Source organism: Protomyctophum bolini, assembly GCF_963924005.1.
Source record: "Protomyctophum bolini genome assembly, chromosome: 16".
Classification (NCBI taxonomy): Eukaryota; Metazoa; Chordata; class Actinopteri; order Myctophiformes; family Myctophidae; genus Protomyctophum; species Protomyctophum bolini.
The window spans coordinates 19011541-19026561 of record NC_137877.1 but is presented as its reverse complement, the minus strand read 5'-3'; the positions used below and the strand labels follow the sequence as shown (position 1 = coordinate 19026561).

The following is a 15021-nucleotide window of genomic DNA, read 5'->3' as shown; positions in this document are numbered from 1 at the left end:
TGAGCATTATATAAACTTCAACTTCCAGTTCTCACATAATGTCACATGACCCTGTACACAAAATCTCTTGGCTCTGTCATCTCTGCTCATAATTTAATTTATCACCTCTGCTCATAATATTTTTATCACTGCTATGCCGATGACAGTCAACTAGTCTGTTCCTCCCCTCCCCCTCCCTACCCCCTCTGCCACTCAGGTTGAAGAGTGCACCAGTACATGTATGGCTGCCATCTCCCAGTTGATGTCTTCTCAACACCTCTAGCTGAACCCAGACAACAGAACCCAGCTCTTCTTCCCAGGTAAGTCCTGCCCCATTGCAGGATCAAGCTATTTCCATAGACACCACCCTGGTGGCTTCGGTTCTAACGGCCAAGTTCCTTGTGCATGACAGGTTTGTAGGTGTGAAATATATTTTCATACAAGCTGCCAATGGTTTGCAGTTTCAAAATATAGTCATAAGAATAGAGAAATAAACAAGAGAAACAAATAACAAGACACAATGTCAAATTCACTAAATTGAAAATGAGAAATTAGGCACAATATCATAGTCTCTTGTGCAAGTAGAGATACAGATTATCAACTGGTGTGTATATATATATAGATGGCATAATATAGAATCAACTGTCTCTTGTGCAAGTCTGAGAAAAATATCAGACATACTGTAGATAGCGCCAGTATAGCAGCAATGGAGTGTATTCATAGCCATATATACATTAAGTGACAATGGTTGTGTGACGACCTATATGTCACCAAGACTGACATGGGGACAGGGCTTCAGCGCTTGTACAACAGCCTGATGGTTGACAGGTGGAAACTGCTCCATAGTCTGGTGGAATGGCTTTTGATACATAGCTATCACTTGTCTGGCTGCGGCAGTGCTGTGTACGGTAGAAGAGTATGGAGAAGATACTGTACTTGTCGGTCACGGCAAGAACGTTCAAATGTAATATTGCCTAAATATAGGGACTCATTTACGCAATACGCAAAATAAAAGTGTGTGTGGTGAGCATCGGCCTCCTTTTCTTCCGATGTTCAGTGCTTCCGATGTACTCCTAGGCGGAAGCATTTGGAAACTGTGAGGCAACAGTCTGTCTCCAGAGACTAACATGATGTGAATGAACGTGATAGGCCGAGGAGATCTCACACCTCCTCCAGCGGACTGCTTCCTGCATTGCCACTCTGTTTCTGTTTTATCTTTGGGGTGATGAAAAACCTGATGATATGCAGTGTACATTCATATGAATTCTCTCCATTGCCTTGAACTTGAAGTAGTTACAGTAGGTTACTTGTGTTTTACAAATGTTAACTACATTAATCCTGGAGTCCTTTTTTATATAGTGAAAATAAGACCACCAACCTCACAATGCATCACAAAGTGATGTGTTATAAATTTGTTGATTTTCAGTTTTGTCATACGACAAATAATCTAAATTGTTGTTAAGCCAGGAGAGTCGGAAAAACGTGTTCCTTCCACGCGTTATGTCCGGCTGGGGACACTACCCCCTGTCCAGTGAAAAGAAGCAGCTTGGACTCCTCATGCATAGAAGGAAGCATGAGGTCAGTCCGCTGCCCCACCTAATTAGACCGAATTGACACTGGGTGAAAAAATGGTTTGCAAAATTGTGGGATAAAAATTATAGGTAAAAAAATAGTTGAGCTGTGTGGTCCATTGCCTCGTGTTTGGCAGTTTGTTTCAGCTCAAGTGGTTTTGGCCATTTTTCGTGCCCTTTGGTGGACAACTTTTCAGACGAGTGACATGGACAAGTAGATCTGTGATCCCTTCACAGCTCATCTAACCAGTATGCATTACTGGCTAGAACAGCCACAGTGCTCTCTCCTACAGTATTTGAGTTGTCATATAGACATGTGATAAAAATGGGGATGACAGCGGTAAGAGACTGCCTACTGTAAGTGGACAAAGTGACCCATCTGGACCACCCTTACCCCTGCCATATTTGAGTCATTGCGAACATAGCAACTCCATTAATGCCATAGCCTTGTGACCTTTATAGGTAATGGATTTATCATGTTCCAACATGTGATGGCTGAAAATAAATAAAAACACACACACACACACACACACACACACACACACACACACACAGTTACATCAGTTACTTACTATTTAGTTACAAGATGCGTTAACCTTTCCCAAAACGTTCAGTCCCTCCTTTGTAGGATTTTTACCAGTGCAAAGTCTGCAAAGACTGTAGTGAAGAAAGGATGGCTTGAATTATATCACAGAACCAAATATTATTTGGCTCTTAAGAGTCATGGAGGTCCTTAGGGTTATTACAATTAAAAACAGTTAGAGAATCTAAGAAGAAATGGTTCCGGAAAGTAAACTCTTCTGGTTCTTCAATGTTCAATGTTTTATATTGTCTAAAATTAATCCACCATGCATGCATGCACCTCAAACCTCAAGTCTGCCGTCACCCAGTGTGCTCACTTCTTGCCCTCAGGGCATCTTACTGGTATGTTTCGTATGAGTATAACTTCTGACATCATGTGGGTCTTGGGGTTTTTATGCCATCATGCTGATGCCATAATAATCTACGTGGTCTATGGCTGATGTCATATGTATGACATATGACATCAGCCTCTCCACTTATATAAAACCCTTGTGATAAAGAGTGAATATTTTAAGAGGCAACCACACTTTCAGTTGCATCTTTATAGTTCACCTTACTCCCTCTTTCCTCCTCCTCGTGTCCCCTCTCCTCTTTTTATCTATCTTCTCCCTTGCCCTCTGCCTTCTCCTCTGGTCTCCCTCTCCTTAACCAATTCTACCCTCTCTCTCTCTCTCTCTCTCTCTCTCTCTCTCTCTCTCTCTCTCCTCTAATGGAATTCAAGGTGACAAGTTCATGTTGTCGTCTACAGTCCCTTTCTCCTGACCTACTTTCACTGTGTTATATAGAATATAGACCACTGCAGCGCACGCTTTCACACACACACACACACACACACACACACACACACACACGCACACACACACACACACACACACACACACACACACACACACACACACACACACACACACACACCAAACTCTTACAGTAGATACAAGTGCACTGCTTACAGTGAACACTCAGCACTGAACAGTATTCTCGTGTCCTGCAACCCAGGCACACACAGACAGCGCACTAAAATACATCCCCCTCTTTTGATTGTGAATACGGTAGCTGTAGCTGATGCTCTGGTCCTTATTGACTTTCGAGCAAGCATACAAATAAATCACAGTTCCCAGTTCAGCAGCATCACAGGCAACCAGCAGTAATGAGTTGAAGAGTCACAGTGCACAATGTCCCTGTGCCCTCACAGGATTATTCACTGCATGGGGGCTCGTAGCAGCTTGTAGGTCTGCTATTTTTGAAAAATCGAAGAACGACTGACATAGAAACATAGCTTTTTCAGAAAACTGTCATTTTCAAACAGACATTTTTAGAATCTGATTTCAGGTCAGAAATGCATTATCAGGTCAGGATACCAATTATGACCAGTATGATTAAACAAGTGGAATTGGAAGTGATGGCATAAATAAATGAGCAGACGATAATTGAACTAGAACACTATAAAACAAAAATCAAGCTGATAAAGTGGTACTCTCTCCTGATTGGCTGAAATGTTCTGTTTAGCAAACAGCTGCTTGCCCCCTTCATATTTTTTGATGAAAGGGTCACAAATAAGTGTTGCCATGTCTGCTTATTATAAGTGACATTGGGCTTGTTTTTCTGTAAAGTCGCTTGTAAACTTTGGTACAGCAGTAGCTGTGGTTTTGTGAGTTTGTTCCTAAAGTGTATATAGTTGCTTATTTGGGCTTGTTTCCTTATGTTGTTTATAAACCAGTGGTTCTTAAGCAGTTTCATGACAAGGACCCCCAGATTCATATGCCCCTATATCCCTACAAGATTGTATCTATAAGCTCGCAAAGCATCATTGTGAGATTGTAGATCAGTTATTTTGAAATAGCCGTGCCCTTGTTGCTTCTTTTGGACTTATTTTAGACCTCGGTGTGTGTGTGTGTGTGTGTGTGTGTGGTGTGTGGTGTGTGTGTGCGGTGTCGGGGTGAGTCTGAATCGATGAGGTTCAATTCAGCAAGAGGATAATTTGTTCATTTCATATAGATTCCAAGACCGGTTCGACAGCACTATCATCAGGTTATTTTAGATTAATGTTGGTGAACTATGATAATGGCACTATTTACAACGCTATATTGATGATGCCATATTGATATTATCAGTTATATTGATGATCAGTCTTGACTAAATATGGTGGGTCAGCGGAACAGACACAATTGACAAAGAGAAAATATTAACAAAATGTAAAACTAATGTTTAGGGATTTACTTCCTTGGCCTACTGGCAGCATGCCATGCACAAGACGTTTGACTCTGATCAATGTAGAGGTTTGGTACAGGCGTATACACAAATGTTGGGGACAGATGAATGCTCTTCTAGAAGGCTCGTTTTAACTATTAATTATGCACCAGAGCTTAACAGGCATTTTACCTCATGGTCAAACGAGAAACTGTTCAGAAGCATCTTGTTATGCTCGACCGAGCCAAATGTGCCAGCTGGTACCCCAGAAGTAGAGACATTAAGAAACATTGAAAGGTCCACTTCTGGGCCATTTTCAACCCATGTTCATATACCGGTAAATGGTCCTCACTATTGTTCATTATATGGCACCATTTCAGTAGGAAGATCTTTCCAGGAAGATGAAGTTCTGTTTTAACTAACATGGAATGCCCAACCGATAATAGGCAGATTTCTGAACTGTCCACAGTCCACCAATATACTGTATGACACGAGTAATGAGTTGTTGGAAATTGTGCCATCTTATTATGGTTATTAGTAACGACCACTTGTTACCACTCTTATGGTAAGGTTACAAATGGGTGAAGTGCTCCTTTACACTACTCAGAATAACTCTAGACATAACTGTAACAACCAGCAAAACTGACCACATCACATATAGTTTTTCATAATATTGTCAAATAGATTAGGAAATGATGTAGGGGCGGTCCTTTCACGCAACTCACATACCGTATAATTGCTATTTGGACTTGGACCTAACTCATGAGATCATCTCTGCTTAAATCCCTGAGGACACTACGCATGTCTGTGTCTTTTTGGGAGCACTGCACAGTGGGACTTTATGGGTCAGACTGGGGAACATGAGAAAGAAACATAGAGAGAGAGGTTAGAGAAGGGACAAAGACAAGAAGAAAGAAACATAGAGAGAGAGGTTAGAGAAGGGACAAAGACAAGAAGCTGAAAGTACAAGTGACAACCCATTCCCAGTCTTCATCCAGGGAGAATTCAGCACCTCTCTGGCAATCTCATGTGCTTCCAACACCATCCCATCTTTCTCCATTTATCCCCCTCTCTCTTTCTCTCTCTATCTGTCATCTTTCTGACGTTATTGTCTCTAATGGGAGAGAGTATGTTTTCCACTCCGTCTGTCCATCCGTCCGTCCGTCTGTCCGCGAACATTGCTGGCCAACAATAACCTACTGTATGGCACCTGACCTGGCGGATCTAGTTGAATATTCAGCCGTAGAGGGCATGGTGGCACAGTCAGTAGTGCTGCCTCACAGCTAGGAGGGTTAGAGTCCCGCTGGGGACGCCGTGGGCGTGTTCTCTCCTCCGCGTCTGGTTGGAATAACGTGTTCCTTCCACATGTTACGTCCGGACGGGGAAACTCCCCCCTGTCAGGTGAAAAGAAGCAGATTGGACTCCTCATGCATAGAAGGAAGCATGAGGTCAGTCCACTGCCCTCCCCAGGTTGGCAGAGGAAGTGTAGCGCCCATTGACACTAATTGACACTGGGTGGAAGAAATTGGTTGCAAAATTGTGGGATAAAAATGTATTATACAGCCGTGATTTGATATTTTTCGTAAAAAATGGTCTATTCTTTGATTGTTTAATCTTATTGTCCTTGTTATTAATGCATATTCTTTCCTTGGTTCTGTTTATGGCCTTGCTATTGGTTAATCTTCAGGCCTATACTGATGATGTCCGTTTGATTTTGTTCACTCCAAAGCCATTGAGATTACGTTACAGGTCAGGATTCATGAACTTCATGTATCATCAGGCGTGTTTCATAATAATGATACAGCGATAATAACTAGAACAATACTGTTCCTGAAGAAACACTGTGGGCTCGAGTGGATCGCTACAGTATGATCTCACATAGGGGCCAAATGCAAAAAATGCACTCTGTCGAGGTGCCAACTTGCGCCTTGCACACAAGTATACAGGCCATACATGGCCTACTTGTGTGCAAGCATAGCGCGCAAGTACTGCTACTAACTAATGTCTATTACAACTGCTGTAAATCCCTTAAACCTTTTATTTACCTTTTATACCAACGTTGGAACTTAGTTCAGTAGCCTACTTGCGCTGTGTGTGTGTGTGTGTGTGTGTGTGTGTGTGTGTGGTAGGGTGTGTGTGTGGTAGGGTGTGTGGGTGCGTGTACATGTGCGTGCATGGGTGTGACTGTGAGATAATAAGGGTTCCTAACAATATCAATATCACTCTTGAATCTTTGTGTGTGTGTGTGTGTGTGTGTGTGTGTGTGTGTGTGTGTGTGTGTGTGTGTGTGTGTGTGTGTGTGTGTGTGTGTGTGTGTGTGTGTGTGTGTGTGTGTGACTGTGCACACAGTCACAGTGAGTCACATTGTGTATCTATTTAAGCTGCTGTGTAATCTGCTCCTGTTTATTTGCCTATCTCTTTGTAGCGCTCTCTGTCCCCCTTTCTGTGTGTGCGTGCGTGTGCGTGCGCGTGCACGCCCTGCATACAGTGACAGTGTGATGTTTGCCCGTAAGGAACCAATGACATGGCATGGCATGAACCCAGCTGCACTAGCACAGATAACTATCTCCCTCTGCACGTGTGTGTGTGTGTGTGTGTTTCTATCTATGACAGAGCTCCCTCTTTCTCTCTCTTTTGCTATCAGATAACTTTCATTTGATTTGAAAAGCATTGAAACCAGTAAATCAAGGATTACCCAAGAAAGTCCTGAGACTTATTTCCACTACAGGTTAATAAGTTAAAAGTTGTTGTTCAGTTGGTTGGTTTCATGCCTTTGTAGTCCAATTGCACAACTCCAAAAGAGGCATATTGCATAAGAGATACTGTTTGTTGTTGCAATAGCGTCAATGGATAACGGCCGCAATAAAGTGAAGTCACTAACCGCCCCGTGACTTAATTGCATTGTGACCCAACATTTCTGACACAGCCTTTCATTTCCAGGACAATCAACCATCAAACTGGGATTCCTCGAATTGCTCGAAATGAAAAAGGTTGAGAATCACTGGCATAAAGCATTATGTCATAAAAAGCATGTTAAAGGGAAGCTATAACAGTTTATCTCTGACCATTTTGTTTGAGGGCTAATGCTCCATCAGGGGCCATAACATTGAGCAGTCTGACTCCGAAAGTCTGCAAAGAAGTGTCCATCACGGACATCCCTTGAGGACAGTCTGTGAATGTGAAAACTACAACCCTTATACTTACTAGCACAAACATGAGTAATACCATCCATTTCCCTGACCTTGTCCTTGTTTGCGGTGTTCGTAGCAACATAACTATTCTGAAAGACGATGGGAGACTAGACCATAAATCTAGAGCCAGACGCGGTGCTACACCTTTTGGTCCGATGCCTTCTCTTTTACGAAGGTCTCCACTCAAAGACATGCCTGATGATGAGGAGTCACCATTTCATGGAACACTTGCAGCATTAGGGCTGCAAGTGTGTCTCTAGAACACTAGTTACTCAGATCCTTATGGCATGGGCCATCACCCATGGCCACTGGTGTGCGTAACATTCCTGTGAACCTTTTCATCCCACGATTTTGCGACCCACTATTTTCACCCAGTGTCAACAGACTTCACTTCCTCTGCCAACCTGGGGAAAGCAACAGACTGACCTCATGCTTCCTTATATGCATGAGGAGTCCAAGCCGCTCCCACTACCACCTGACAGGGGATTTTCCCCTGGTTGGACGTAGTGTGTGGAAGGAACAAGTTATTCCAACCAGTTCCTTCCTATATACAGGTTTAATGTTTGTTTTTAGTTAAACAAACATTAAAAACGCCATTGACAATGGACAGAGTTTAATGTTTCTTTAGTTGCTAACACAAACATTAAATGCCATTAAACAATGAAGAGAATTGAATGTATGTTTAATGTATGTATGTGCCTATGGGCTGTAGTTCTGTTACAATGGGAGTCAACGCTAGTGTCGCCACTCTCTTACTATATTACTCTGGGTATACCTACAGTACCCTAGGGGACATGGGGAGAACGTGCCCTTTTTCCAACCCCACCTAGGGTATGGTATGATGACGAAGGAGAGAACACACCCCCGGCAACCCCAGCGCCCACAGTGTCTCCAGCGGGACCTTCTAGCTGTAGGAGGCGACAGCGCTACCGACTGTGCCACCGTGCCCCCAGGAACCTTAGTTTCTATGTCAGTACTATGACGTCTGTACTATCATGTCGTCATCATCTCCATATTTGGGCAGACTGCACACCCGACACCTCACTCCCTCTTGTGGAGTCTATATAAGCACTTAGCACGCGGAAACGCTCCATTTTTTGTCACAGAGCTATAGTCTGTTTCTATCCATTTTGATGTTGCGCTGGACGGCGTGCCTGAAAGGACCAAAGAGATACAGCTATGCTGCCATTGCCGTGGGACACAAGGCGTACAGGAGCTGCTGCACCGAGTCCTGCAGCATGCATCAGGTCGACGTGCACATATTCAACGCAGTGTATTTGCAGATGAAGTTGCCCCTCGTGAAAACCGGGAGAGAGGAATGTCCCCTCGATGTTCCCTCCGTTCGTTGGGGCCACACAGCAGTGCTGGTAGAAGACACTGTCTACGTATGGGGCGGGCGTACTTATTACGTGGACAAGTACTGCAATGTGCTTTATACATTCGATGTTGACAACCACAGATGGTGCAGACCGCAGATGTCTGGGACTGTTCCGGAGGCCAGGCACAGCCACACGGCCTGTGTCTTGGAGAAGGTCATGTATATTTTTGGAGGGTACACCCAGCTGACTGGATGCACTAATGACATCTACAAGTTGGACACCACCACGACAGTCTGGTCTTTGATTGACACCAGAGGAACTTTGGCACCCGCTTCATTGTGTCACTCTGCCACCATCATCGGGACAAAAATGTTTGTATTTGGGGGTCAAGGGACCGAATACAAGAACCCCTACAACAGCATCAGAGTGTTCGACACAGAGACGAACCTTTGGCTGAGCACACCTTCTGCACAGCTTCTTTCGGAAGGACGCTGGGGTCATTCAGCCTTTGCCTACAATGGAGAGCTGTACATATTTGGTGGCAAAAGCATTAACCAGACCTTCAATGATCTGTGGAAATTCAATCCAACGACCTACTCCTGGAAGAGAGTTGAGCCCAAGGGAAAAGGCCCACAATGTCAGACATCTAGGATGTGCTGTTGCATGGTGGGAGATCATATCATCCTCTTTGGAGGATGGTGCCCAGTAGATAACTTGTACATCCTAGACTTAAGTCCTAGTCTGCAGATGTTATGCAAGCTAGCGGTTACTCGGTACAATTTCAAGCAGTCAGGCCTCTCGCATAACATCAGGTGGGAACTGGCAGCCATGACATGCAACGATCATTTTTGTAGAATCTGTGGTGCCGACTAAAGCTATGGGTGAAATCACCTTTGGCTCTGCTGTTAGAGGCCACTCAGCGTGTGCTTCAAATCTGGGGTAGATTGACGCTGCATTCATGAGCTTTGACTTTTTTTTTTAAATGGGCCACCCCCGCAAATTGTGGAAGGCAATCATTGCCAATCGAAATGGAACGGTGAGTTTTGAACAAAATCTGTAGGAGTAGCAAAACAGGCCTTTTGAAGAAAATGTTAAATGATGGGAAATGTAGGCAGAAATGGGCATGGACTATACAGTACGTCATGATTCAACTATTTCCTTTTTATTGTATTATGCTCTATGGTTCATATTGAAGTTATAGGCCAAAAACACAAAGCAGCCTAATATAGCTCTACCATGAGGTCGGTTTGAAAATGGGTTGAGTGTCTTCCTTGGCCTGAGTGTGAATGTAATGTTTGTATGCTTGCTGCATTACATCTTAGATACGTCATAGACAACTGGCGTCACCGTGTCTGATCCACAATGGAGTCACGCTGTTTCCATGTGGATCCTCACATGATTTCGATTTTTTATTCTTATTTGAATACTTCTCCCATCTTTGAAGAGTACCCACATTTTTACTTTAGCATAACCAAAACGATTGTTCTTAAAGACCAGCTGAAATAGTTTTTTGACAGTATTTTAACTTCTACATTGTGACATATTTCCTTGACACACAAGGTATTTTATAATAGAAGGTATGGTCATCTACGTCATTGTCACTATCCAGCAATTCCAGCTGGCATATTTGTTTGCTCTGTCTGAGGCAAACTGTCTTCCTCTGTCTTCCGGGAGGTCGATGGAATGAATCATTTTACTCAACAAGAGCCAGGTGGACCAGCTCATGAACACTTTCTGAATGACTGTGACCTTTGTAAAATAAGCAGTTCAGGAAAATAAAATAAGACATACAGTATTACACGTTGTTTTCTGCTGTGTTGCTTTTTGATGTGTGCACTATATATATTTTATTCAGGTTTCTAAAGAGCACAAAGTATGTTTCTGACTTTGCAGTTCATTGACTGACGGCCACATTTTGTGATACTACCAAGCCAAAAAAAGATACCTAGCGTTGTGTAAATGCCTAAAATTAATTGTCAGAAAACAACATATGATACAGTATGTCTTCTTTTATATTCCTGAACCGATTATAGGACACAGGTTGCCATCATTCAGAAATACTGTTGGTTCATAAGCTGGTACCGTGGCTCTCATTGACTGCAATGCATTCCACCTCCCATGTGTGTCACCGGTTCATGCCTGGCATCGAGCGCTACCTCATTCCTTTATTTAATTGCCCTTGGTAGGCATGTAACGATTTATCGTGAGACGATTAAAATCAATCAATTGATTGATTGAATACTGTATTAAGTTTGCCAAGAAATCTCAGGGAAGTACAAATAAAAGGCTTGAACCCAAGAAAGCCTATGGCTTGTTTCCATTGGGGCACTGTGTATGCAATGAATTGAGATTCAGAACAGAATAGGTTGACCGGACATATCAGTTAGCAGAGAGCTGGGCCAAAGGGTTTGCCGGCATGGAGCATTTATTTTGAACCCCCAGAGATCGGTAACGGACTGCCCATCACCAACTGTTTGAGTGCTCATCTTGGTCATGGAATTTACCCTGCAGGCAGGTCAACTCAAATTAGATTGTTTCAGTGATGGAAAAAGTACTCTGATTCAGTAGCAATACTGCATTGTTAAAACAAATAATCTCAACTAAAGTTAAAAGCACATCAAATTATACCTAAGCACAGTACTAAATAATATAATGTAGTTTCCACCACCACTATCAAGGTAGTGCTGTTAAAATATTGAATGCATTATAGCCATTTCTCACCTCAGTGTCTCCTGTTTAGCTTTAAAACGAGAAGGCTTGTAGACATGGATGCCATGTTTGTTTACTGCAGTGGGCCCTCAGTTTGATATGCACGGCCGCCCACCCCAAACCACACTGTAATATAGTCAGTGTTAATTTAACTCTGATAATTGTCAGGATCTATTGGGTCCATAAACTCTCCGCATGGCGGCAATTTACATCCACGTATGATAACAGCATCCTAAGGTTATCATGGAATATCACCTCTAATACTAAGCATGTGTTATATGGAGAATATACTGTAGGTTGCTGCCTATCAGGAAGGAGATATGGTGTACGAACATACAATAAGGTCAGACTAAAGAGGTCCTTTGTCCACCAGTCGACTTTGAGGCTTAATCAGGAGTTGTAGTAGCCACGGGGTAATCTAGGCAGCGGATATTGCTCTTGTCTTTATGTATGTAAATTGTCTTGTGTCACTTGTGTGTGTGTGTGTGTGTGTGTGTGTGTGTGTGTGTGTGTGTGTGTGTGTGTGTGTGTGTGTGTGTGTGTGTGTGTGTGTGTGTGTGTGTGTGTGTGTGTGTGTGCGTGCATGCACATATCTTCTCTTGCAGTGCACAAATAATAAAAGCTCATAACATTCGCAGACCGCATGTATTGAAAAGAATGGAGGGGGAAACCGTCTTCCTGTCACTCTCTTGTGTATACTATCTACTAAGTCTTGGTACTTGTTTTTCAGCTGAATCAAGTTCCTTCCCTAAAGTTGGCCCTCATCCTCCCAGCTGTCATTGTTTAGCAACCCCAGCTCCACTCCATAGAGTTGCTGTCGGGCAGGAACCTTGTATCTCCATATTTCAACTTGTTCACGTTTTTGCTTTCTTTGTTAGGTTTTCTTTCTTCCTTCTTGTGAATTAATGGACTACTTTACCCTACAAGACTCACTAAAAAGTAGAGAAAATTACCCATTTACGATTTTGAAAATTAAAGCCGTTTAGTGTGTATAGAGTTATAGACGCTAGTTTTTTAGACATATTTTGTCAATGAAAAGTATTAACAAGGGCTTGTGATCGAATATTAACATTAAGCATCCAGAATCGGTTCCATAACATTTGCAAACGTTTCCAGAAGGGGTTTATCACACTGTCCGAGCTCATATATGTGGACCTAACTGAGTTATAGACGTGTAAGAGTCCTAACAACCCCCTTATAGGAATCGTTGCAGGGAACAATTAAGGAATCTGACTATTAAGACGGAATCGTTAAGGAACCTTGTTGGAATCATTAAAACCCTAAATAATATGACTAGAAAGTAAGAGTTTTGGACATACAAGGTTTCTGCTGGACAGTGGCGATATGCTTGCCATCAGCAGAACTTGGCTGTGTGTGTGTCTTATCAGCAGTGCTATTTTGCACCGATATGGAAAGCAATAAGTGGGCTGTATAAGAGGAGAGTCAGCTCTACGCGTGGCCAATCTCACACCGCCATCACAATATCCCGTCACTCTGTGTGCATGTGTGTGTGTGCGCACACACACACACACGCACACACAGCTATCTGATAGAACAGGCATGCTAACCTGGACTTGATATACAAATAAATACACTGGGTGGTTGGCTAGCACACGCACAGGCACGCAGGCACACACACACACACACACACACACACACACACACACACACACACACACACACACACACATTGGTTTCCCCATGCAGCCTCTGACCCCAGCCATCACTACTCTGTCTTAATCCAAGACCTAACCCAAATTCGAACCTACAGTAAGTCCCAACTATAAATTCACACCTCTGAAAACGTAGACATGAAAAACATCCTGGCATTGTGGGGGGTTTCCTCAACTTCCCGTCTTTGTGAGGAAATTAAGGTCCTCTTATAGATAGGTTTACAAGAGAATCTACCCATATGCCGGCAGCCCGTCACGCGCACACACACACACACACGCACACACGCACGCACGCCCACAGATCCCAGGGAGGACACGCTGTGCTGCAACACAAAGGCCAAGGCTAATTAAAGAAGGGATATTTGAATCAGAGGAGCCACACATTGAGAAAACAGTGAGCCCTGCTCTGCTCATATCCTCTGATAATACACATATAGACACACTGAGACGCACACACACACACACACACACACACACACACCTTGGTTACTCATTCTCTTGAGAATTTGAGACAGATATTATTTTAGTGAGTACACATTGAGTCATCGTGGTGGAGAATGCGTCTAGTCCCTGCCTCGGATATAGCCACACCTATTGTGTTGGTCACATAATGACTGTGTTACACACACTCAATTGTTTTGACCCAGATAGATAGATGGATAGAGAGACGGACAGTCAGACAGATCCATATGCAGATTTAACCCTATTAAACCTGAATCCAAATGCCTTTTAAATCAGTAGTTTTCACATTTGTTTTGTTACACATTTTTTTTTGATAGCAGATGTACTGTACAAGCTTATACTCCGTGCAGTGTGGCACCAAGTGACGCTCTGACGCTACAACACGCACACGTGTGTGTGTGTGTGTGTGTGTGTGTGTGTGTGTGTGTGTGTGTGTGTGTGTGTGTGTGTGTGTGTGTGTGTGTGTGTGTGTGTGTGTGTGTGTGTGTGTGTGTGTGTGTGTGTGTGTGTGTGTGTGTGTGTGTGTGTGTGTGTGTGTTTATGGCAGGACCTTGAGGGCAAGCGCAGCATAACTGTAGGACTCCTTGTTAATTCTAGATTCCCCCTATTATACAGACAGTCACTGCCTATAAAATATTGCAATTTTGTTTCAAGGATAAGTTCAAAAAGTAACTCTTGGGGCTTTTGGAATGGGGAAAAAACAGAAAACAAATATATATGAAAATAATAACTATATGATATTGGATTTTCTGAAAATACGAGGGATAAAAGTCATCTAAATGTTTTTAAGAGACTTCTCCTCAACCTCTCACAAGGCCACACCAGCCTTGCTTGTATCCCAAACTGCCCAGAGCTGTCAACGAGTTAGTTTTGCAACTATAGACTGGATTCACAGTGTAATGACTCCTGCTGGGCCATGCGGACAGTTTTTCACTGCCTGTGAAAATACAAGGGCGGATTACACAGAGGGAGGTTTATGTAAGAATCCTGCTGTAGATTTATTACTACTTCACTGTGAGTCAATCCACCACAAAGCGTTTCATTACAGTGTCCTCCACTCTTTGGGAGCTCGGTGACCAAATTATGAATGTATAGGGAATAGCAACAGTTAATCGAACCAATCGATTCGATTGATTGTTTAAAAGATTATAGATGGATGGATGGATATAGATTTTAATCAAATAATGCTATCTTTGCTACAATGTTTATTATAGTTCGTATGCACCTCCATAAAACAGGGTTTAAAAAAGTTATTCAAAGCACTGAAATACAATAAGACAGAGGGAGTAAAACAGCATAAGAGATACAAGATCAAAGCAAGGAAAATAAGTCGATACAAGGAGGAATT

At 42.9% G+C, this 15021-nt stretch overlaps 1 protein-coding gene across 1 annotated transcript; it reads left to right on the top strand.

Moving 5' to 3' along the window:
* Nucleotides 1–8643: 8643 nt before the first annotated feature.
* Nucleotides 8644–9702, top strand: LOC308330858 (kelch domain-containing protein 3-like; the record flags this gene model as incomplete). The annotated part of the gene is made up of 1 exon (XM_080785932.1): nt 8644–9702. The coding sequence occupies one exon, from the start codon at nt 8644–8646 to the stop codon at nt 9700–9702; it is 1059 nt and encodes a 352-aa protein (XP_080642058.1).
* Between the last annotated feature and the right edge of the window lie 5319 nt (nt 9703–15021).